The sequence below is a fragment of the Anas platyrhynchos genome, chromosome 1 (genome assembly GCF_047663525.1).
Source record: "Anas platyrhynchos isolate ZD024472 breed Pekin duck chromosome 1, IASCAAS_PekinDuck_T2T, whole genome shotgun sequence".
Lineage (NCBI taxonomy): Eukaryota > Metazoa > Chordata > Aves > Anseriformes > Anatidae > Anas > Anas platyrhynchos.
This window is the reverse complement of record NC_092587.1, coordinates 139,090,796-139,116,814: the sequence shown is the minus strand read 5'-3', so window position 1 is coordinate 139,116,814 and position 26,019 is coordinate 139,090,796. Positions and strand designations below refer to the sequence as shown.

General features: G+C 37.8%; 1 protein-coding gene across 4 annotated transcripts in view; it reads right to left on the bottom strand.

The window, feature by feature from the left end:
• The window catches only part of ATP10A (ATPase phospholipid transporting 10A (putative)), a 111,031-nt gene that overhangs the window by 30,284 nt on the left and 54,728 nt on the right, over positions 1-26,019 (bottom strand). For 3 of the 4 annotated variants that reach the window (XM_038173183.2, XM_072030591.1, XM_038173184.2), the window contains exons 3-7: positions 18,228-18,313; positions 12,517-12,623; positions 12,280-12,411; positions 9,886-10,019; positions 8,424-8,676 (exon numbers count right to left, since the gene is read on the bottom strand). In XM_038173183.2, coding sequence (XP_038029111.2) covers positions 8,424-8,676; positions 9,886-10,019; positions 12,280-12,411; positions 12,517-12,623; positions 18,228-18,313 — 712 coding nt within the window. The remainder of the gene's footprint in view (positions 1-8,423; positions 8,677-9,885; positions 10,020-12,279; positions 12,412-12,516; positions 12,624-18,227; positions 18,314-26,019) is intronic. The other variant, XM_038173185.2, reaches the window with a different exon arrangement.

Below are 26,019 nucleotides of genomic sequence, written 5' to 3'. Positions count from 1 at the left end.
GAAAAGGTGTGAAAGAGCTGTGCAATCCAGCCCATCTAATAACAGCTTCCATTTAGTTGTAACTGATGTATAACATATTTTTCCATTCCTAAAGATCACGGGCGCTTAATAGCCTAGGTTATTCATTAGACAGGCAGATGCCGTTTTAACAGGTACCTATTTATTCCTTCATTAGGTATTCATTGAAAAGCCTCTCATTATACTCTCAAAATAATCCACACTATGCAGATGTACAGTACAAGTTACATACTTGTGGCTGTGCTCTGTTTCGGTTCCCTAGTGTAACAAATTAGATTTCCTAATGTCAAATGATAAATCACTAGCATGTAAGTTAATTATTCAGGCTTTTAACAAAAAAAAAAAAAAAAAATTGCACATGAAGATTTTTCTTTCGAAATATTTCCTGGGAAAAAAAAAAAGCTTGTGCGCATACAGTGCGTTTGGCATGGGATCGTTTTAATGTGGCTAGCTTTATGATCAAAGAAAAACCCATCCTTGCCATCCGCTGTAATTTTCAGACATGTTTTAGCTGTCAGAAGGTGGTCAGAGGCGTTGAAGTCGGACCACACACAGTATCTAGTGATAGCTCTACCAGTACAGTATCGTACATCAGAGTGTTTTTCACATCTATTTGGAACGTGTTCAGGCTCTGTCTGAAACGCGGGAGCTGGGAGAGGTTCCCAGTTCCTGACTGTAAATACACACCCAGGCCTTGCTTGTGTGCCTAGAGCAGTCTGCAGTATGCAACACCCTTAGATTTTGCTGGAAGAAAATTCAGACCATGGAGGTAGGAAGGGCCACAGTGCTTCTGGAGACATGGAGAGCAGAGTTCAGGGCACACTGCAGATGAGTTTTGCCCCATAGCTCATATGCAGCCCTAGAGGCTGGACCTTGAGATTTACGTAGACCAACTGGATGATTGAGGAGGTTCCTTCATTAGCATTATTTGGAGTGATTCATGCTCCTCTGTGTTATGTGATGGAAAAGAGGTTGAGCAACAGCACCTCCAGCACTGTGAGGGCAGCTGCTCTGTGAGCCACACAGTTGCACACAGAAGAGCACAGCACCGCTGGCTTCTCCTTTCACTGCCCACCTCGTTCTTTGATGCGAATGACAAAACTTAGAGGACAGCTCAAAAAATGAGGGAGGTCACTGGTCTCCTTCACCCTTCTGTTGCATGGTGATGGGCTGCATGGAAATAAAGTTCACTTCACCCGCACAGGCTGCTCCCTGGGACTTGTTGCGTGTGCTTTGGGGCAGCACAAAATGGACCTGCTCCATCACTCACGCTCACTAATTCTCACCTTCTTCTGCTCTGTAAGCCTCTATGCATTTTTCCAGTGGAACTGCAGATCCCTACTTGTGAATTTAATCCAACAGATCATAGGTTTCCCTGTATCAAAAGGAGCCTGCAGCGTGCCATAAGCACCGATCCAGGCCCTCGATCAAGATATGAGCCAGGCTGCTCAGTGGTTCTCCCAGCATCCCAGTTTCCGTCCACAGGAAACCCAGGCATGCAGAGAAGGAAAGAGCCATGCAGAAAGTAGATATAAGACTGGAATCTCATTTAACCAAGTAAAATGTAACTCTTTTGATACTGAGGCTTTTATTTCAATTTCATACCAAGGTAAGCTTGTATAAAAAAAGAAGAAAAAAGGCCTTAGCACCTTTCAACATCTTCTCAAGTGCAGTCTTACATATTATGCAGCAAGAATTAAGAAGTTTGAAGACATAATGAAGCACAGCGCGATTGTTATGTTATGGCTAAGGTTCATAACGCTTCAACAGCGCGAAGCGTGCTTCTTTGGGAACATTCTGTTCTCTCCACCCACTCAGCCCTCTCAAATTCAGAACCTTTTCGCATGAACATTACAACCTGAAAGACATTGTTGTGGGATGCTTTTTGGTTTCAGCACTGAAAATTCATGGCCTTGATCTTTTGTCTGATAGAGAGTTTTTTATTAAGGGCAGAGACACAAACAGCTCTGAGAAGCACAGTAATGCAATTCATGAAAGTCAAATTTTACCGTCCTCTAGTTCACTTTATATTTACAGCACAAAGAAGAAAGGATAATTAATACTTATTCCATGAACTCTCTTCCATCTTTCAGAAGACAGCAGTATGCTATCAATAAAACTCCTCTCGTAGTTGATGTGTATTTGAAAATAGTATTTATTTTTGTATTTAAAAAACTCTTTTATTTTATAATTTTTTGTTTTTGAGTATCTTATTCAGTTGTCAAATAAATACACTTTCCATGCTACCTCTATTCTACCAGGAGGCATCCATTTTAGAAGCTGATGGAGGCACTACTGCCATACAAGCAGATGTCTCACTAAGTAGAAAAGAGTGATCATGAAACTATAAAATAATTTGTTCCATGCAGAATGAAATTCCAGACCCCCCCTAGACCAGACTAATTCAGCTGTCAGTGTGTGAGCCCTAATTTCCCCACGGAAATGGGGAAATTTTGCCCCAAACCATTTGGATAAGGCTGTTACTGAGTTACCATGAAGTAAGTCTAGATGTACAGTATGTATTCGCACCACCTTATTTCCTAATTAATTTATGAGTGCAAGCTTATTTTGCTTTTAAGTGCTCTCTAGTGTCTACACAAAGAGTCGCTCAAGCAGCTAGCATGCAATAAATTTGTATGAGTGTGCTAGCATAAGCTTAACTTAGTTTACTTTGCAAGATCTTCCTCGTAAAGAAAGTCCTGAGATTAGAAAACACCAACATTTTCCATCTTCTCTCCTCTTGGCAACCCCAGGGGTTTGAAAAGAATAACCTTAAGTCTTTTATTAAGGACTCTTTACTCCACTTAGAAATGGAGATTATCCTTATTCCTCTAGAGATTTTCCAGAGAAATTGTTAGTGTAGATATACGCTTAGAAGAAAGTATTACCTTTCTCTAAATCTGTCCATCATGAATTATTCTGTGTTCCATAGGAGATTAAAATACAGCACTCCCAATTTATTTGGTTCTACATCTGCTGGCCCTGGTTCTCTCCACAGTCTCCAATTACATTTTTTCAGAAAGCAATAACAAATGTAAAGAGAAACTACAGGCACGCTACAAAGAGTGCCTGAAGCACCCGGTCCTCTTAATAGTTTTGATCTTTCTGGAGAAAACCTAAATGGACTATCCTGATTTCTGAAGGCTATCAAGTTGAAAAGGAAGGCAGAGGAGAAGTCCCTTTGGAAGCAACAGCCACATTTAGGGAAAAGGCTTTATTGATTTTTATTTATTTATGTACTTAGTAAATTCAACTTTTTAGTAAATTCAATTTATTTAGTAAACTCCAGTGTGGCTAGAATGTGCAGTCTATGTCTTTTGATTAATAAGAAAGTTCCACCACAAAACAGCCCCACAAACTAAGAAAAAGATTTTTCCACATAATGCTCTTTCCTATGAAAAGTAGTTGTTGAACAATCTTCAGCATGAAAAAATAAAGTACAGACAGAAACTTCTTCCTTCTTAAATTCAGTGACTAAGAAACTTTGCTAGCCAAAGGAAAATCACCGGGGTTTTCACCATTTGCCTTCAAAAACTTATACACTTATCTTTTTCTTACATTCTCTAGAATTTTCTCAGTCATTGGAAGGAAGTGAGAAGAATGCAAAGATTGAAAAAAAAATATTTTTTTCAGAATTGTGTGGTTGCACTCACGGAGCTTCAACTTGTGTTTTGTCAAAAGTTCCATACAATGGGTGGCCAAAACTAGAAAAACAGAGATCACACCCCATAGACAAGAGGCAATTCATTTAGCATTTGGAAAACATCTAGGACAAATGTCAGGACAAGAGCATCTGGTTGTAGCTAAATCATATAACGACTTTCACAAGCACAGTCAGCTTTTGGGCACCTACTCTCCCTGGGATCAGCAGATAGACTTGGGCCATGTCCAGTTTCTGGAATTGTTAGAAGCTGGAGACTAGCCCGAAAGAAAGAGCTGTGGTATGGCAACGTAGTTTTACGTATAGGGCAACAACTCCTTGTTTTTTGGTGCTAGCATTCTTTTGGGCTAGGAGGAAGTACTTGATTAGAAGAATAAATTCTTTTTTTTGGTGGTGTGGCACTCCTTTGCTGAATCACCTTATTGCGGAAGCAGCACACAGCAAGGTGTTAGTTTTAAGAAGTAAGAGACAGATACCACTCCACCCACTTCTGGGATTAAACCAGAGTATAGAGCCAATGGGTATTCCATAAATGCTGAGGACATTCATGAATTGGACAATCATTCTTCCACTCAGGAAGGTCCATGACATATCCTGCTCCTGAATTAACACATTCCAAATCAAGAAGAGCCATTGAAGGAAACAAGATTTGAGAAAACACGTAACGCAGATATGAGATGGGTATTCTCTTCACCTGTATTTAGAATCCTAAAGCACACAGAAAATGCCATGTCATATACAATAAATCTAAATGTCTAGAACAAGTATGATGAGCTACATCCTACAAATGATCAATTTTCTCCATTAACTATAAAGTTACTAGATGTCTATCTTCCACATAAATATCTAAAATTAGGTAACAAGAATCCCATCCCTTTCAACATAGTCTCCACAAGGCTCACTGATCAGTTTGATCCTGATCAGTGCATACTCAATCACCAAAATATTATAGGTGAGTTCAACAATGATGAATATTTGCTAGAGTTTACATTGTGGAACAGCTGCCGAGTACGCTTACACCTTCCCTCTCAGCTTTCACATGTGTTCCTGGATCCTCTTTGGTGCTAAGCTCTCACATAGCAGTACCCATGAGTAATACTCTGTACAGTCTCCAGTTGGCTAGGAGATTCTGTCCCACGCTGGTGGAATTTACTGGCCTTTGTTATTCATGGTTTTGTCACCTCTTGTCTAGACTAAAACAATACAGTATCCTTGGGCATAGTGCCATCAGCCCCAGAAGAAACATAGAGCCAGTGCACAATTCTGCAGGAAAATGTCTCCTCCAGCAAATTCATGAAAACTGTCCCTTGCTTCCTACACTGCCTAAAAAAAGTATCAAGTCTTTTTCATTTTTTTTTCTTTTAGAAACATTTGAATTGCTTCAACCCTGCATGAGGTCCACATAAGCCTCTGTGATGAAAACCATGATTAATATGCCCACTTTTGATGGAAAACAGAACTCTTCCCCATAATCATAAAGCTCACCTTTTACATGGTGAATTATGTGACTCCGTGGAACAAATTTCCAAAGAAAATAAGGACACTCCCACCACTCAAAAAAAGACATGCCTCCTCAAATGCCAAACCTAACACAGCACAGTTTATGCCTTTTAAGCAGCCCTTGAATCAACACGAATTGCACACTGCACAAAGGGAGAAGAAGAAGGGGAATGAACAAGCTATGTATGCATAACGAATGTCACACATTGCTTAATACACTAGTGATAGGAACTCAGATATGGTGATGATAACTGAGGGATGCCAATGACTGTAGGACAGAAAAGAATGGGATAACTGTTCATAGCAAAATAAATGTTATGGAGAAAAACTTACAATGTAGCACACATAAAATTTCTGAAGGCTATGTACAATCTGTTAATTGAGCAATTAACAGATATATAGCAGTCCTAGATTATGCAGAAAAAATACTTCAGCAGAAAATTCAAGTTCCAATGTGAGGAAATTTCAGACCTCAATCTGCCACCATGGGCATGAGTTTCCCCCTTACTGTGTATGCATGGCTGAACCTCAGAATACTGGGGCTTGAGATGACTTTAGAGCAAAAATTGCCAGAACGTTACATCTTAGCTTTATTCTTGGATATGGCTGAATGGAACTGTTCTGACTGAAATTTCTCCCCCAGAACTCACGCCTGAGGCAGACAGCTAGTGTGGAAAACTTTAACCAAACAGTTAAAAGGTTTGTAAAACTATCCATAGCTGAAAACCGGATCTTAGCATGGGAAGGGTCAAGCAACTGTAATAACAGGCACTGCTACCCAGCCACAGCAGAATAACAAACTTAGGCCAAAGAGCTCAGAACAAGTATATTTCCATCCTGAATAATCTGCTTTTATAGTAGAAAATGACTTGTTATCTTCAGCTTTTGGATCTTGACCTGTGTACAGCAATTTTAAATTCAGTTCTACATCTGAAAGACTACTCAGAGTTTGATCCCTAGTAACAAATCACTATGCCTGAATAATTACTCAGACAAGTGAAGAAAGGCACAGATCATCTTTGAAATGGATGAGAAAAGGTAGATGCATTTTATTTGGTTTTCTTGCATATATGGTGTCCCCAAATCACTTGCCAAGTGAGAGAGTTTAGAATTTCCTAATTCATGAAATCTTCAGTAAAGCCTCAGGAGGGGAGCTGGATGGCATCCAGCAGTTAAAACATATGTCCCAAAACCTCAGAGGGGAATTGAGATACTCTAGTGTAAGACACAGAAAAGCTGCCGACAAATCATTTGCAATTAAGCACAGAGCAATGAAATGTTATTGATTCTCTTACTAAAAAGGAATCAGCTGTGATAGACATCTTACTATATCTAAACAAAAAGATTTCAACAACAGAGAAGATAAGAGATGGTTAGAAAATCATACTGAAAAGCAGCTCACAAAAGACTTGAATGAAGAATAATTTTTATTCCTTAGTTATAGGGAACAAAAGCAGTAGAAATGATCCCAATTTAAGCATAAAATGGCAGAGAGAGTTCTATTTTTTTGTAGAAGAGAAAAAATAAATAAAGTACCAATTTTAAAATTATATTTATGTCTGTAATTTTATACCAAATGGAGTTACAAGTAGAACAAACATAGAGGTAAGTGAAAGAATTGACAGAAAAAAAAGAATCAATTAGTTTATTCTAGATATTTAACAGATAATTTTGTTTGTAGTGAATTTCACACTGCTTTTGTTAATATTTATATTATAACCTGAAATTAATAGATGAAAGCACGCACAAACTTAGATTTCTGTTAAATGCATTACATTTGAAGAAAAAAGGATCTGAAAGTCAAGATTCAAATTCAAGAGCCTGAGTTCAGCCTCCACAATGGCTGATGCTCTTAAACTCATAAAAATACTCTTTCTGCACTGTTTTAGTTGGCAGTACCATCACCAATCCTCCAAGGAACACAGTACATTCTGAAATTAGTATAAACAAGCAAACAAGCAATGGCAAAGAAGAAAAAAAGAATGAATATCGAGTGTCATGTCTCGGAGTTCAGAAACATACTCTTCTTTCTTTCTCACCTACAGTACAGAGGTAAGAAATGATAGCCTCTCCCTACTTCAGTTCTTATTTCTGTGACACTGGGGTAATAATACATCCCCCCCCCCCTTTTTTTTGAATGCCTTAAATATAAGGTGTCAGTACTAGAAAAAAAAAAAAAAAAGAACAATCCTTGTACAATCCAAAGCTTCAAAACATCTTTCACTACCTTGGAATATTCTGAACTTTTTAAAGCATGTTTTAGATTTTCCAGTCTACATGTATTTGATTATTTCTCTTATTCCATATACTTTTTGTACGCTTAACTTCCCTAATGGCCTTCAAGAAAACTTACTGATCAGTGATTTTAAAATGTTCTGCATATTAAAAAACTTAATTTTTGCAATTAGAAATGCTAAACTGTAGGGATTGATATTGCTTGGTACACAGATGGAGTTTGTTACATAACAAACAATAACAATAAACATTAGAGGAAAACAGCTTAAAAAACACAAAACAAAACAAAACAAAACAACAACAGGAAGTCACTTCATTATTTTAAGAGGGTGACAAGAAGACACAGGGATGACCACCCTCACCTTCCCTTGTGACAAATAACAGCTTTTTAGTGTTTCAAAGGTCTGATACTTGTGCACATTCTCTCAACTGCAATGTTCCCATAGCACTGGAGGTATTTTAACACAGACACCTGTCACGAAGGAGCACTGAAAAGAATCTGATAAAGGTACCATAAAATATGCTATTAGATGAGATTATGTTTCCTGTGAATATGAAAAGCAGAAGCTTTGTTTATGTTCTGTTCTCAGCACACAAGGATAACCTCATTCCAGGTATTCAATCAGACATTAATCTGGCTGTGTGCTTAAAGCTGGTATTTTACATAGTATATTCAAGCAAACTGTTGTGTATCGTCAGCACTATTCAATTTGCTTAAATTAGCCATGTGCTCAAGTGCTTTACTAAATCAGGAGCTAAAGCTGGAAGCACTAACTGCCTTGATGCTGTACTGTGGATGTTACAGAACGTTTTGATAAGATTGTCATTGCTAGCTGAACACAGCCATCAAATTATAATAACTTGAAAACAGCTATTATGGAGTCTGCCGAGAAGATACATGCAATTTCTTTTATTTTTCTCTTTGATTTAAGATTACAGCAACTTTTTAATCTACTTCAGATTGCACCAAAGTACGGCAGTTAGATAGAAAACAAGATCGTGAGCTCACCGTTATCATCATGGGAATACTCTATTCCAGAAACAGTGCATCTTCGGAAAACCATCTTGTTTTCAGTAAGCGTCCCAGTCTTGTCTGAAAAGATAAACTGCACCTGACCTAGGTCTTCTGTGATATTTAAAGCTCGGCACTGCAGCTGAGTGTCTGTTTCTTCATCATATAAATCTTTATCTTGATGAATAAAGTATACTTGGCAGATTTTAACTATTTCAATGGACACATATAAAGAAATTGGAATCATAACCTGGAACACACAAAAAGAAAGTGAATTAGGAGGAGACAAGCAAGGATACTCTGAATTAATAAAATCTAATTTGGCAGTGGACAGAACACGAAGAGACTATGTACTTTAAGCATCTACTGTAAATTTATTAACACGTTTGAAAAAAGTATATTTATGGAGCTAGATTAGGAAAACCTACAGTGAATTGCAGATCTAAAATACATTATTATGTAAATACATTATTATTATTATTATAGCAAATATTTTGGGGACTTTTAAGTTGAGCCTGAAACTAACCAGGAAAACAAAACAAAATAAAATAAAACAGCATGGTCAGAGTCCTGTAAATGTGATATTTTATATTTAAAAAACAGAATAATTTTATTCTGCATAAATAATAGACCATTTACAAATTCACTTTGCAGCAGTAAGAGAATCAAAATGAGAATTGTAAAGCTTTCCACAGGAACAATCACTTTGGCCATGGCTTTTGCACTGCATGTAATCTGAATGAAGAACACATTCTTTAGCTGCTGAAGAAAGAGATGTGAGAACCGTCTCCAGAGAAGATTATCAGCTGTTTACTAAAGATTGTCAAAGATCCATGAAATACCTATCTTGTACTTGAGTTTTCCCTCCAGATACTTATTCGGCTGATATGAAGTTGTTAAGAAGCATGTTTTTTGAAAGTTGCTAAAGAAGTATACAACCTATGTTCATACCAGGACAGTGTACCCAAAGTGGTACCCTGAACCTCTGATGTGTTGTTCCACAGTGGGTGGATGTGAAGCATAAAGCTTGTTTTATCCCAGGAGGATCCATTGCATCCTCTCTCTTCCTACTTTTTTTAATAAAATAGAATCAAATAGACCTGAGTCTTTTGTGGAAAGTTGGTTTTCAGATGGTTTCCTTCCTGAAGACCAGCGTGCAGCTCTGGCAGCTTATCAGTTTGTTTGACAGTGTTTGACAATGTTTGGTTTGTTTATTTTAAAGAAAAGTTCTCATCTTTTTACCACGTGGTAGACCATATCTTTCTTTGGTTTAGATTTCTGGTTATATATTATCACATTCCCTGTAGATAAAATTTAAAGTGACTACATGTTTAGTATTAATTTTAGTACTTGATTAGCTTCTCACATGCCTTAGTTGTAGAAAGGGCACTACACACACTGCACATTTATACCTTTATTACAGAATGAACATAGGTGACGTTATATACAACTCACATACCTGAAAAACTATGATCGCTGTCAGAAATAAATACACGGAAGCTAAAACAGGAGACAAGTATTTGCCATCAGGCCCTGGAACATCAAAAACTGGTTTCTTCTTCTCACCATATTGCCATACCCATAGTCCATGACCTGTAGAAGAGTTGAAAGAGAGAAAAATCCATAGTAACTCAAAAAAAGGTTTATGATACAAATTTGTCCTTAGAGATGAGTGAGATGAGTTACACAGGAAATTGATACTTGTTTTCAGCTACTCTCTCTGTCTTGAAAGTGGTCCCAAAGACTTTATTATTATTATTATTATTATTATTATTATTATTATTATTATTATTATTATTATTATTATTAATTATTATTTTTACAGGGGCTTCAGATTTTGGAAAGGTATTTGTTTGGCATTAAGGACGGCATTTAAGAGTCACTTCATGTAACTTTATCCAAAACAAGCAATCTGGCTAGTCTAAATTATTAGTTTAAGCTTTGAGTAGCAGCAGAGCCAACAGCAGTGAAGCTGAGGAACTAAGAACAGAAGAAATTTAGAGTCTTGCCAAAAGCCTTTTTTTATCGATCATGCTGGTAACTACATAAAAATAAGGATATTATTATTTTGGGAAAAGCACATTCTTGTTAAAGATAGAAAGTTGCCTTTTTAAGTAGAGTGCTAGGATTTGCAGCCAGTATCTTCTGGAAGACCCCCAAAAGACCTAAAGTGGTTTGCCTGATGTTTTAGGGTTAAAACCAAAGTATAATTCCCCCACCATAATATGCCTTCAAATTATCTTCACAGCATGTTAAAAATCAGCAGAAGAGGACAAAGGCCTACTTTAAAAGTAATCTTTTGAAAGGCACATTTTACTAGGTTTTACACTTTCCTTTATATCTTGATACAATAAAACAGCATTGAACTCTTGAAAAATAAAAACAATACTTAAGCCAAGTAAGAAAACTGTTTTGTCCTTGTGCTACCAATACGAGCATATCATCGGACTGATGTCTATATTTTTATTCTTGAGAGCAAAAATTGAACTCCCACACTTAGAATGACCTACATCAAGACTTGTTTTATAAATATCCTGATTCAGATTTCCTCCACTTACACTGTCTTAACAGGAGGCACAGAAGTTGCCTGACTCTTACAGAACGCAGCTTTGCACGCCTGAAGCACCAGGCACCTCTGGTTTTGAAGCACTCGAGCAAACCTCTTCCCAGCTTTATGTGGCTGCTACCACCTCCAGCGGTTTGCTTTGGCCCTCTGCTGGTGGTTTCTGTCCTCAGAGCAGATGTGCCAGAGCGGATGATGCCACGTGTGTCATCTACCGTGTGCCACCTCCTCCCATTTGCATTCATGCAGCCCAGGAGTCACAGCTGTAGTGAAGCCACGGTGGCACACAGCCTGCTGCCACTGCTCTGGGGACATCGCCTCTGCTGCAGTGGCAGAGGGGACAGCTGCAGGCAGGGACTCCCTGCAATTAAGCCCACTGCAGCACTTCTCCCCCATGCTGAGATGCTACACACGAGTGTCTTGAACTCAGTGGAAACAAATACCCTGACTGATTCACAGCTGGAAAAACTCATCTTTAAGCAGTATTTAACAATACCTGGAAAAAGGCACACTGAGACTTATTAAAAAGGCAAAGGATTGTTATTAAACTCCACGGTGGTTGTTAGGAAACATTCTGGTGTTTCTGCAGCATGACTCACACACAAACATTAGAGAACACACAAACATGAAGGATATGGAATTCATATGCAATATATTAACAATCATTTTGAGTGCCAAATGTAAAACTCAATTCTTTCTCACAAGTGAATAGAAAAACAGCCTGCAGAGTATTAACCTGAACCTCAGCATTTCCTTAAACACTCCAGGAAGTCTAGAGGGTTTTCTAATTGGATTTATGCAGATTTAGACTTTTATGTATTTCTTTGGGTTTAAAGCTGCCGCCTTAGGGACAGTGCATAAATGTTGTACGCTGTGCCCTTGATTTAATAAACAGTACTGGGGAATAGAACTGTGCTAATTATGTTTATTCTCTGCTCATAAATTACTTTGTTGACTGATTAATGGCATGTTATGCTCTACCACCTGTAATTTTGAGGGCACTGCTTATAAAGTGGCTTCTTTTTGACTTGACATTTTTGGAGGTGGTAAAATCTACACATTCAGATCTCTGGTACTAATAGCATATATTTGATTGATACTAAGAAACTATTTAAATGGGACTGTGTATCAAAACATCTTGATTTCAAGGAAACACAACCAAAATTGGATAGTATGGAGGCAGCTATATGGATTTCATGCTCTGGCATATACACATATTCTTGGTATAGCTAAGTACATGAATCCCAAGTGAGCCTGATACTTAAGTTTCTATTTTTAAAGAGTACTTACCAATGGCAGAAAACAGACACATGATTAAAAGTATGAGGATACACCAAAGGACATCAGCATTCATCTGTCTTTCAAGCTTACTGCGCTTGTAACGGGGTCCATTATTATTTAATAAAGCTTTGGTCTCATGCCCTGCAAAAGCAATTGCATTAAATGATGTAATAGGGATTTCTGTTAGTGTTTCAAGGAAACTATGGAGAGACAGTATGCATAGTCAGACCGAAAAACAACTTTTACCTGCGTAGATTACAATTCCTGCAACTTCTTCTGTATTTCTAATAGTGCATCCACGTAACAAAAGATTTTCTTTGAACAGTCCATCTTTTTTTCCATTTTTATGTATGCTGCAGAAAATTTAAAAACAGAACAAAGCAAAACATATCAAAACATTAAGCTTGTTAAATCACACTACTCCATAATATAAGCCCAGGAAGCATCTTCAAATTTTAAGAAGTTTTGTCACCCTGACTGTGAAATATTTCCTTATATCTTCCTCCTGGGAAGATCCTCTGACAGACTTTGAAAACTGAGAATACCTACCCAGGAATCCCAGCCATGCAGCAGCCCAGCTGGAGTAGTACCAGTTGCTCTGGCTAGGTTGTGGGATATAGAAATGTACTGGACATACGTTCACTAGCAATACGAAGGCCAAATCTACACCATGTGTGTAGACAATCTAATGTTTTGAAAATGCATTGAACCTTCTGCGCTTGTACAGATTGTCCATGCACAGTTGTGCATGTTCAGTAACTGTAAAACCAATCCATCTAAGAGCAATTGTGTAGTGCATAATATTTACACAGCATTCACATGTTTTTATCAAAAAATCCTAAAATGAAATATGAGGAAATAGAGAAAAGGCAGTGCTTCAGAAGCAGTGGCACTAAGGAAGATGTGCCAGGAATAATACATGTCAGTTCAGTGATAAAGAAAGGAAAACATATCCATGTGCTCATCAGTGAGAGCAAGACAGATTCTTTTCAGAAGTGTCGCACTGTCTACGAAAGAAGAGGGCATGCGCCCTGGTGATTCCTGTTGATTTGCACATGTGAAAATTAAAAAGTTACATTTCCATTGCAACTTCTGCTATGTATGGATGGAGTAACTTAAATTTCAGTTGTCAGAGAACTACAGAAAACAGCCTTATGAGAATTAACTGTCACAAGTGAAATTACAACAATAGTAACAACAGTTAAAACATAGCATTAAAATGCTTTATTAGGTAAAAAAAAAAAAAGAAAAAACAAATAATCATTTCAGACCTTGTCTGCATGAATAAAATTTAATTTAACAGACTGCAGTATCCTAATGCCTCAGAGCACATTAAAGCAATCTGAAATGTGTCCATGTTCTGCCTTCACTTGCAAAGCATCAAAACCATCATACTTCCAAGTTCTAAAAAAACAATTGCAATGAGAAATTAGTAAAAGCTGGGAGTGCAATAGAAATCTTGGTAAATTGCAATGTCCTAAAATTTACACTGTGCTGTTATAACGTGAAACGATGGATACCTAGATTTAAGCATTTAAAATCCTGTGTTCCCTGTAATCTAAAAATTGGCTTAAAATTGTGACTTTCACACACACACACACAAAAAGGAGTTCTTTTTATTTATGTTCTATTTTCTAAGCCTTCATACCTGGGTTGTATCTTCATGCTTTTCTCATTAGAATTTTTTATTTTTCTAAATGAAAATGAAAACTCTAACTTCAGCAAATGCTTCTAGGATCTCAGGCCTGAAGACCTACATCAAATCCCCTGAGATCTACAAGAAAAAAAAAAAAAGGCTCACAATGGTGAATCCTTTGTAGCCTTTCCCAGACTAGTAGTACTGCTTGCAGATTAAGGAACTGGTTATGCTAAGTAGCCTCTAGTCAGCAGTGCTCTGAATGAATGGAACATATCCATAAATAATATAAATACATTTGTGTATATATATATATAGACACATGCATAGTCCTTTTTATTTCAGTATAACATATTATACCCACTCCCTGCTTCTAAGAGCCCAAGAAATTAATTTAAAAGCATGGGTGTTTCAACAGGTATGCTTAGCTGTTCACTGCTAGGGAAATGGAGAAAAAGAGGTGGATCTGAGAGCTGAAGTAGCTGCAGCAGGCTTTATTTATTTATTTATTTATTTATCTATTTATCTATTTATCTATCTAATTATTTATTTTTCATGAGGAGAAAACTTCCCCTGCTCAGTCCACCCCGTGGGCCTCATGCATGAGAGAAGAGGTTTTGTTCAGCAACCCTCTGTTACTCACTGCCTCTCCTTTTGCCAATGGAGCTTCCAAAACTGGGAGCTGCCCAACAGCAGGTGTCAATTAGTGTAAACACTGATTGCCGCTGGAGAATTACCCACATTTAATTGGGCTTACACTATGGGAAATAGTTTTTTAATGAATCCATACTGTAGAAATTATGCTATTTCCAGGGTTCTGCTGTTCTGCCAGCTTTTTCAGACTGAATTGTACATTAGCCTTCCTTCCTCAGAAATTAATGTTAGCTTGAATTTTCTATGAAGTCTCCAAGCCACAGTTATGATGCCTGTTAAAAAATGGACTTTTAAAAGATAAATCTACTTAGAAAATAATGGCTTATGATCTTATAGCTTTCATCAGTTCTTTACACTTGGCAGTAATAGTGGACTGCGATAGGCATATTGTTCATGGCAACAATTGCTTGTGTACTTTTTCTACGCTATTAGATTTTGTTGTCATTTAGCTTATACCACATCTGATCCTGCTGCACAGCAACGGTGCAGTATCTGAAGATAACTTGCAGGCGTCAAGACCACTGGGCTGCCTGCACACATGCCTTAATACAGTAACTCCAACACAAGTACGACAAGCGCTCATTTCAGCCTTCTGTCATGCTTTTCCTTGTTTGCCAGTGTTAAGCAGCAAGGCGACGTATCAATGCCAAATCCAAAAGGCAGTATTTTCTTTCACTCAAATTTCTTAAAAAGCAAATGGTGGAGCTGTCATTGCTTCCCAGCACTTGAGAATCCCAAAGAAAATACTTAAACGTCACCATCCTCGATCAGAACCTACCCGACTCAACACTGATGAAATGTACTCCAGTTTGATTTGGGAAATTCTGAGTCACTACAGCATGTCAGAGAGACAATGATACCAAACCCTTTTTCCTTAAAAAATTGCAATGTGATTATGTGATTTTATATTATTTTTTTTTGTAAACTCAGGAGAACCTTTGAAATAGAAATGCACACGTGCATTCATATATTATTATTATTACTGTTGTTGTTGTTGTTCCTTCCTACACATATTTTGGAACTTCCCAATCAACTTTTCTGATATCACTCTTCTAATCATAAAACTTTTACCTTTCAGAGAAAAGCCGAGAAGCCGGAAGACTACTTCTCTTTCTCCCTTGCACACATACATACAAAAAGCTAGAAACAAGATTTTAAAGCCAATTTTTCTATTTTTTGTAACCTGAAACAGGATTTTTGAATCCCTGCCATGCATACTGTACATACTCTGGCTAGATGCACACAGTCAGAGGGCACGTAAGGTTTTTCTCTATTCTTTTTACCCACAAGACTTATAGAAGAAACAAGAAAGAAGAAATATGTTTCTGAGGGTGAAGAAACGGCAGAACAGTATTACAGCAAGCACTTCAGACAGGCAATCTCCCTGTCTATCTCGCACATAAAGAGCATGTTTAATGCAGGTTTATATTATTGTTGGTTTATCTTATCTCATTTCATCCCGAGCTGCCTGTGCTATGTTGGTTACCTATAGTGATCACAGTTAGGTTAATGGTGGGGACAGAATTTTACATGTTTATAACATGTACACACTCAAATATTTCTGTTCCCCGAAAGATCTGTCAGCATAGACCTTGGAACCAAAGGTGTTCTTCATATTTTAAATAGAAAAACATAGACTTCTTCAAAAATGAAAACTTACTAAGTTCATAGCACCCCTATATAAATACCTAAGTAGCATTTCTTTGCAGTTAAGATATTATCAGCTTGGAGTTACCTGAACCTGCCTTTCAAGCACTGACTGCTGGTAAGATTTTGAACAAGAGTTAAGATTTTGACACAGTAATGACATGTTTCAATTGAGATGTGCTAATTACTATTCATCTTGCTAACATGTGATGTGAAATATACTCTTGATTTCATAATACTAATGAAGAAAATCTGAAAAGAGGTGAAAAAAAGGCTCTTTCCCTTGATGAATTGGGAGACTGAGATATTATTTGTTGATGGCTGCCCCCACTCTTCAAATGCCCTATGGCCCTTTAGTTGTAAATCTCTTGCGGCATAGCTGAAGAGAACTAGAAAATGAGACCTGATGCTTCCTGCCAGATTCACAACTGATATCTTGATTTTTGCTGAGTCAAAATACATCCACATCATTTGTGAAATAGCTTTCCAGAACATACTACAGTATTATCTGCTACATAATTCGGTTTTGTAACTTACGTGCTATGGACATTTTTCACATGGAGTACATAAATAAATACATAATGAAAGACACATGTATACATATCTTCTACAGCATTCAACTCTGATCTAGTTTAAGATGTCCCTTCCCACGGCAGGGGAGTTGTACCAGATGATCTTTAAAGGTGCCTTCCAGCCACAACCGTTCTATGATTCTATGCTGAATATTTTGGGGACTAAGATTCACACACATGAAGTATGCTAGAAAAGTTGCCAAACTTTCCATTTCTATATCTGGAAATGTCATTTCTGCAGTACAGCAGGCTCTCTATTAATGTAGACAGTTGCACACCCTCACACAGTAATGTCTAATACAAAACTTTTATCTTTAAATGAACTGTAGGGCTTTGTGGTGTTAAATAAAGGAACACATTTTCCCACACTACAACTTGATGTAGTTTCGAAAAAGCTATCCTGATTTACACCAGTTGACAGTACATCCTACACAATCTGTGACATCTGAGAGTAGTAACCGAGCTGGTAAATAGCATCACTATAAAAAACTCCCCAAGCCCCAGCAATTTTCAATCTTTGTGCTATTTACGCAATTCAATACTGCTCATAACTCCTAATCCATACGGATAATAAATTATGGTATTCTAAACAGAATTAGCATCTGTTTAGCTCTTTTCATTAAAATTTAGACAAAGAAATTAAGTATCCTGGTCTCTCATGCTGCATGAGTTTACAGACTGCAGAAAAATAAGTCACGCAAGAGTGCACCTCTTAAGTCACCACTACTGTCGGCATGCCCACACACTACAATCCTGGCTACATTAGAAACAAAGTGTTCTGTACATACTTAAACATTTCACATTTGTTTCTGAGTAGGCCTAATTGGCCAGAGATGAGCACCCAGTTAATGCAGTTCTGTTTGTTTAGAATTAAGTCAAGCGGTCGTACGTGATTCTGCATGGTAATGAACAAGCACGCCCATTGTATGAGATAATTGTTTTATTTTGTCTGAATGAGAGTAAAGGAATACTGCCATAGCTGGTGAAATATCAGTTTTGCCTTCTGATTTTCTTCAATGACACTTACATTAAAAGAAACATCAAACAGACACATCTTCATAAAAACAGAGTATAACAGATTGTGCTTGTTTGTTGGCTTTCTTGGACTGGTTTTCTATTTCCTCCCATTTCCAGATGGGCTTTTCTGATCCTCGGAGTGAGGGAAAGGACGAAGAGTGTCCATAACTGCACTGCTTTGTGCATTCATTACTGGAGTTTAAACTGATCAAAGCTAGAAAATACATTCATCCTAAGGAATGGAAATGTGAGGCTCCCACCTCCATTATAGGACAGATACTCTCCTCTACAAGAGCTGCATATGCATCCCTAGATATTTAGCATGATGATGGCACAGCTTATATAACACAACCCAAACAGAAACAGCATGTGCTTAATTCCGTGTCAGAGGAAGGGAGTGTATACTGAAGGATATTATATGAAATACTCACATGTAACCTCGAAACCTACTTAAGTCGTTGTTTGGATTCTCGCATTCAATGACACTGGTGAACTTCAACGGGTCAAATTCTGAGTCCTGGAAAAATAAAAATACTAATTACTTAGTGCAAAGATTTGCAAATTACAGTCAGAATCACTTTCTTAAATAGCTTTCATAATATACTTTTTTTCAAAAAATGTCCATTTTTTCAAAGGCAATCAGTTGAATCACACTGACCACTGGCACTGAAAATCAAAGAGACCTGAGCACCAGATTTCTGTAGGTACCTTGTAAAATCTCCCTTACAAAGATGACTTTTTTGTTCTGCAAGTGAAAGAATATGAGTTTCTAAAGCCATTAGAAAAAAGAAGCCAAACCCAGAAGTCAAATGAATTTGATCTGGACTGGAAAAAGCAAATTTACCTGGGAAGGCTGAGAATACTCAAAAGTATCACTATACATCACGTTCAGTGGAAGCTACCGAAAATCTAGGACAATGTAAGTCCATACATTGTCCATTCTGAAAAAGCCAATGTGAGGTTTTGAAATATTAGCTAGATTTCTCAAATGCTTTATGACAACAAAGATAAATTAATCTATTACAGTAAATTAGAAACATATAGCAGAATAACTTTTTCCTAATTAACACTTAAAAACTCTTCTTGGTTCTCTACCACATTAGTCTGAAGCCAGTAATTTTGCTGACTGCAGATATGTTTACCTGCAGGCACCACCTTGTTGAGCCTGAGGAAAAACATCTTATCACAGCATAATTACTTGCTTTTGTTAAATAAAAATCAAGATTCTTCCTTCTTTTCCAGACTAAACAAACTACGCAGTGAAATGACAGATGCCCAGTTCTGGTGCTGCCGAGACAGCTGTTTGTCTCCATCAGTGAGGACAACCATTAGAAAACTGCTTTGCACACTCTTTGCATGAAAGAACCAGTTATGAATCATCATACATGTATCATTAAACTTTCAACAGTGATCATACTGCAAATGTTACATTTTATAATGTTTTTTTTTTTTTTTTTGCTGAGCAGCTGTAGGCCCCAACCACCACCTTTTAGACTACTTTATGGGAATAGCTGCCTGAGAATCAGTAACCAAAGGACAGTCTTATTGCCAGCTTCTCTGAAACACACAGGAGTCTCAATTTATTATTATTAATATATATTTTTAAATTGGATCCACTCAGAAGATGTGCAAGAAACTACATTTTAAATAAGAGGTAAAAGTGACTAGAGGATATGTCAGGATCGCCATCAATGGTACTCCTTAAAGGGAGGTGGTGTGGAATTTCTGCCAATTATGCTTGGAAGAAAGAAAGTCTTATAGTACATAGGAGACAATTCAAACCTCCTACACCTGACACTTTTGGAAACCTTTACTGTACATTTGAGAAAGAAGAGATGTAAGAATTGTGAAGATGGGCTGTCACTTTGAGACAGTTACAGCCCACTGCAGGGAAGAATCACTTTTATATGCAGAATTCAGATTGTAAACAAGAAAAAAATAAGCAGCAAAACCGAAGGCCAGCTTTGAGTAAAGAATAAGACTCCTATGCTGAGAATCAGACTCCCTAAATTACATCAAAGTCAGCAGTCAAGCACCTGAGCCTTAGCAAGAAGTCCAGATGATCTTCACACCAAATACTGTCAGTATTTAAGCTCATTAGATATTTCTCCTGGTTTGCCTTAACTTTCTCTAGGTGACTGAAGCTTGATGCTGGGAATGCTCAGAAGTACCCAGTCCTGTGGAGGCAGCTAAGCCTTGATTAGGCTGCAGAACGGGGCAAATGCTGTAAAGCTGCACATTCACCCCCCTTGACCCTTATTCCCCTCTTCCTTATCAACACCACGCCAGCAGCCAGCAGCAGCCAGCAGCAGGCTTCAGATCAGCTTCTTGTAGAGGGTGAAGTTCACACAGAAGCACGTTGTGCTGGGAATGCCTGTGCTGTCTTTGTAACGCCTGCTCTGCTGTCCCAGAACACCACCTTCTTTTCTTTTATGTCTTAGTTCACTCCTTTGCAAAAAAAAAAAAAAAAAGTACGGGAAAAATAACCTATAAATAGTGCTTGAGGTGTTTCAATAATAAACTCTCTGGCTGCCTAAGTATTGTGGTAAAGAAGAGTCACCACAGTAGATTAAATTGCATTTGCAAATTGGAGGGAAAATATTGGCTAGAAAGAGAAACGTTTTTGTCTTTTGGTTACAATATACACATTGTGAAGAGTGTTACTCAGTTCAGTGCAAATTTTCATTTAGTGGTCCTCGTAAAAGGAAAGAAAGAAATCTTAGTGTCTTTGATGAACGCCTCTGAGAGACTCCTGGAGACACCTAACAAAACCAGCATAACTAAATGGTTTTCTTTGGTTGCTGAACTCAGCAAAGAGAGCCTGGTTTCAGTGCCATACGGACGCATTAATTGGTACAGCAATCAAACTTCCTTGCTGCTGTGAATTCCTGCCAGCAAAGCCAACAACTCTAAAAAACAAAACCAAACCAAACTAAACCAAACCAAACACAAAAATGTATCAAGATCAGAGATTACCAAACCTACCTGACTTCCTCAGCACTACGACTGAACATGCTCTTTCTGCTGTTTGTTGGATTCTTTGCATTTCTGATTCAGTTTTGGAACTAAAAGTCTTGTATCATTAAATCTAACCGTCTGTGTACTTGAATACTGTTACAATTATCTTGAAATATGTGATTATGGTCTTTAACCAGATAATATCTGTGAGGGGAGAAAATCTAATTAGAATAGTATTTTACATAAGGGAACAAAGCTGCTAAATTCTGATTTATTGCAAAAGCTTCTTTGGCTTATTAATAAATCAAATAGCTGCATCTCCATCTCTTTCCTATGAAATGGAAGTGTAGATACCTTGTATACTATAGCTAATGACACTGTTTTGAAATTAAAATGTTTCTGGTAAATGAATGAACAAATATGTTAAACACTGCCTGTGTGCGACTGCTTTCACTGGCTAGAAGGAAGCACAATGTTAACATAAGATTTCACCATGATCAAAGTTCTGTTCCTTTTTATGCTGATAGCCACACTTCAGCAACAAATAAAACATGAACTGTGATGATGTTCTACTGTATTAACAGCTAGGGAAGCTGCAGCTAGAAGTAAGTTAATGCAAAAGTATTGCTTTTGAAGTGCATGAATCATGATTTGTGCTGTTTTCTAGGTGGAAAAAAAATACTAACTTCTCCCCCACTACCGTTATTTTTTCTCTTACAGTGAATTACTGTGTCACTGTTAAGATAAAGAATATAAGGTCAATATATGGTTGAAAATAGCCCTTCTGCAGATCTTTGTGCAGCAGTTATCTCATGTAACAGGTTTTCAAGTGTTTTACTTCCCACTTAGAGAACTGCAAACTGCAACTGGGTATTAAAGCTGCACCAGCCTTGAGAGGATGCAAAGCTCCATGCTCAGCCAGACTGCAATCTCAATTGATTTTTTGCAGCGCCTTAGTTTCCTGAAAAAAATGATGTATTTGGTGTTCTCAGGGTCTCCCAGTAGTTGTCAGGAAGATTGGGTCACTCACAAAAAGCAGCTGAAGGTGCTTTTTTTCCTTTTGTAGCAAACATATTGCACAGTATGTATGTACATCTGTCCTATGGTTCCTCTGCATGTCTTCCAAGTTTGTGTGTTGTGCACTGTGGGTTTCAACAACTGATCTTCTGATTCATACAAACCTGGGAGATACTGGCTGGCTGCAATTAAGTTTCCCAGAGTATTTCACAAAACTAAGGCCAGGGCTAAATTATGTTCATGTCAGTCAGATTATTCTCTTAAACAACTTGTTCTCCTTTTGCTAGAATATAAATTTTAATTGCCATCACTAATTCTAAGGATGAGTCCCTGTAAACCATGAGTAAGGCAAAATAGCTTGCTTACCCTTAAGGCACAGTTCTTACTACTAAGTAGGCTTTAATTCAGTGCACAATCTGGTTGTTGTTAAGACGTCATAGAAAATTGTGCTTGAAAGGATACATGAAGGTCACTGGAGAACTAAGAAGTCTGAAAGAAGGGCCAGAAATGTTTATACTAATCTCCGTGAGTGCCAACCTTGAAAAAAGCCTGTATGAGCACCATGTACATCAAAGCCTGAGCAAAGTCAAGCACATGCAAATACTCTAACGAAAAAAGAAACAACAACCAGAACTCCAAAGTTTTTACTCCTGCATTAATGCTCAAGGGTTGCACGCAATCATATTCCCTCCAGTCCAATCAACCTTAAATTCTCTTAGAAACTGTGAAAGAGCTACAGTATGAGAGACGGATGGTATTTAGGAGCCAAGAAATGCAGATTCGTCTTCCATGAAGCTAAAAAGGGAGCTGAACCCTTGCTTCCCTTTCTTTTCAGGAAATGGGACCAGTGTATAACTAACTCTCTACCCATCCTATTCACACTATCTGAGCACTTGCAGACTGAAAAAATGAGTAACTTCATTCTTTTCCAAATGTTAGGTATTCCTCCTGCTTTTTTGATACAGCAAACACAGATGTAAGCATCCTTTGTAAAGGCTCCAATTTAGTTTTCTGCTGGTTTTGTTTTCTGAAAAGACTGATGCTGTTCCTCCTGCTGGGTTCACATTTCACATCACCGTCATGGTATGACAACATTGTCACTCTCCAACAGGGGTCCAAGCTTTAATACTACCTGTGTACCAAGAATATGCAAGTTACTTGAAACAGGAAACAGAAAAATGTGTCTGTATGCCTTTACTCTAGAGAACGTAGGGAACAGATGGATGGCTGTTAAATGCTGTCTGAAAAACTAAATGAATACAGGTCTGGACACAGAATGAGGAGATGAAACTGGTGGCATGCCTCATCCAGTGATGCGTGGTCTTGAACCCAGTGAACTGTTGCTGTGACTATCATGATACAACACAATTCTTTTTTATGCAGGTAAATCACAATAACTTCAATCATTTATTCCCATATGGTTTCAGAGTTTCAGAAATACAGAAATCAAGAAGAAATACATTATTTTGTCAGCCACAAATACAAAGAAACATTTCTGCATATCCCCATATTGTGGTTGCATATATCCCATATTCAGAAGCTTTTGGTGACTAAATATTATCTACTTCGCAGCAGAAGTAAGAATTATTTCTTGGCAATATCATTTTAGAAACAGAAAACCTGAAGGTTTCTGCAGAATGAAATGATGGACAAGATACATCACTTGAGTGAAGACCACTTCTTGCTTAGCTCTTCTGCTGTATTGTGGCATATCAAAATGGAAAAAAAAAAAAAAAGAAAAGAAAAGAAAAAAAAAAGAGAAAAAAAAAGGAAAGAGAAAAAAAGGGAATTTAATTCAATAAGAAGAAACTGACTTTCCTCAAATACCTGACTTCACATTTTGACTTTGCCAAAGTAGCCTTAGTTCACTGCCTGCCTCTGAAAAAGTGCTGACATTTTAGGAACTCATAAGTATTTCTGAAAGGTTGAAACTTGTCGAAAGGACACTCAGTGATACTTATATTAGGTATTTTATGTACTCAGGGATTCCACAGAATGTATTTCATTTCTTCACAAGTCTTCTTACTAGGAAAATGTTGAGTACCCTACCTATACATCTTAGTCCTTCCAATTTCTTAAAAATATGGGAAATTCATTCCTACTCTAAATACAGCAATGGGAAGGCTTGTTTTCCATATGCAAGCAAACTTAGTCAGATTGCAAAAATCTGCTAAATAATGGTTCCTTCAAAGCTGAATTTCAAATTAAAGTTCATTTAAATTGCAGATGTAAAAGGTTTTGTGTAGGATTTAACAATGCTCTACTGAAACCTATTAAACCTGATAAGGAGTTCCATTTAAAACAATAACATAGGTCCACAATAATAGGGCCGTGTCTCTTCGGGAAACACAAAGGTACAAAGGAGTGCAAAACATAATGGAAAGAGAAAAAGGAAATGTGTTTTCTTTAAAATTTTCTTTAAAACAAACCACTGTCCCTTATGTCTCTGGTGACTGCTGATATACCACCCTATGGAAAGTTTTTATTCTACCAAGGCAAAATGTTGAGGGGAAGATGATGTTACAAGACCTCTTCTACAGAGTGGGAAACCAATAGGTAGGCAAATCAAGTAACTATAGGGATCTGTCACAAAAAAGGCAACCGAATTTAGCTCTCTCCAACATGACTTCAGGGCTCTGAGATCATTCTCAATCTCTACAGTGAAATGCCAACCTTCCCAGCTCTGCTGGCAACCTCACGAAACTGTCAGTTCAAGACGCAAAACATGCTGCTCTGCCAAATGAGTTAGTTCGACAATTACACAGCGTTCAAACAACATATTCCCCTTCATTAAATGTGTGTTGTATGGGTGATTTAATGGCCTGCTAGTGGTATTAATAATGCATAGTTATTAAATGTTTTCCTTTATTCCTCTGCCCTACTTTGCTGCTGCAGAAACCAGAGTTTGACGCGCAGTCCTTCCTTCCAGTAGGACAGCATGAGCACACCAGGATGCCCTTGGATGACAGCGACATTTACCCGATTTATCATATTCTGTTTATTGGCTATGGTGGGGATCTTATCCAGACTTCTCCTTGCAGTACAATTGCTGGATAAGGGCTCTGGGATTTGTTTTGGCGCGTATGTCTGGAGGAAACAAAAGGGGAGAAATGGAGTCATGGGCGCAACTCAGAGGAAATATTTAATAGACAGAAATCTGCCTCAGCCAAAAAAACAGATTTCCAGTTTAAAAGCTCTTAAGTGCAATAAGAACGTATCCCCCTAATGCATTGGTCCATCCTATTATTGCTTTATATAGCAGTACCCCGCATTTACCCCATAAAATTAATCTGACCTTTTATTAATGTGCAACCGGAATTACATATTGATTTTATGTATCCAAAGCATGCAGACTGTTTATACACTGAAACAGTGAAACGTTTTCATGTCTAAACTGCATTAGTCTCTGGCAGAATTTATTTGTGCCACTAATTCACAAGAAAAGGAAGAAACAGTCTGATCTATGCTATTTAGGAACTAAACAGATCCAGCTGTACATCAGAATTTAATAGCTTTGTTTTCCACACTGACAACTACTACTATAATTGGATTTTTTTCAGTACTGTTTGTTTAAATGGAACAGAGATGTCCAGTATTTAGAAACATCGGAACAGCTGAGCAAGCCAACTACACGTTAGGGGGCTGATCTTCCTCCCACTGAACTAAATAAAAGTTTTCCCTTTTGTAGAAAAAGGTATGAGGGAACAGCACAATAGTCAACCTGCAGGAAGAGAAATGTGTTGTTGGTAAAGCCTCTGAGGACCTCAATAATTCTACAACAGACAGCTGAAGAAGCTGCTTTTAGGCAGTCATGAGACAACAGTACCAAAAGAAATGTTAATGCTGAAAATACAAACATGCAAGTTCCAGTATCTTTGAGGATGACAGCAAGCAGTGCACTGAAAAGTACAGTGATGTGAATGAATCAGTTCAGTGAACACAGCAGTGCTGGGGAGAAGTAAGGAAACAGAGTATGTCATGGTTGAAGGACGGATCCAGACCTGGACAATTAAGAAAGCGGTATCTGGCTGTCTCAAAAGCCAGCCACTGAAGTAAATGAATGGGTTCGTAGTTTGGATGAACCAACCTCAGCATTAGCTCAGCCCTTAAACTCAACCACAGACCAAGCCTCTTAAGGGCTTACAAAACTCTGCACACAACCTGCATTGCTCCTCCGGAGGCTTCTCTCCGTTTCCACAGACTGTGGCACACTCCCCACTCGCCGGGACTTTCCCCTTTCTGGAGATA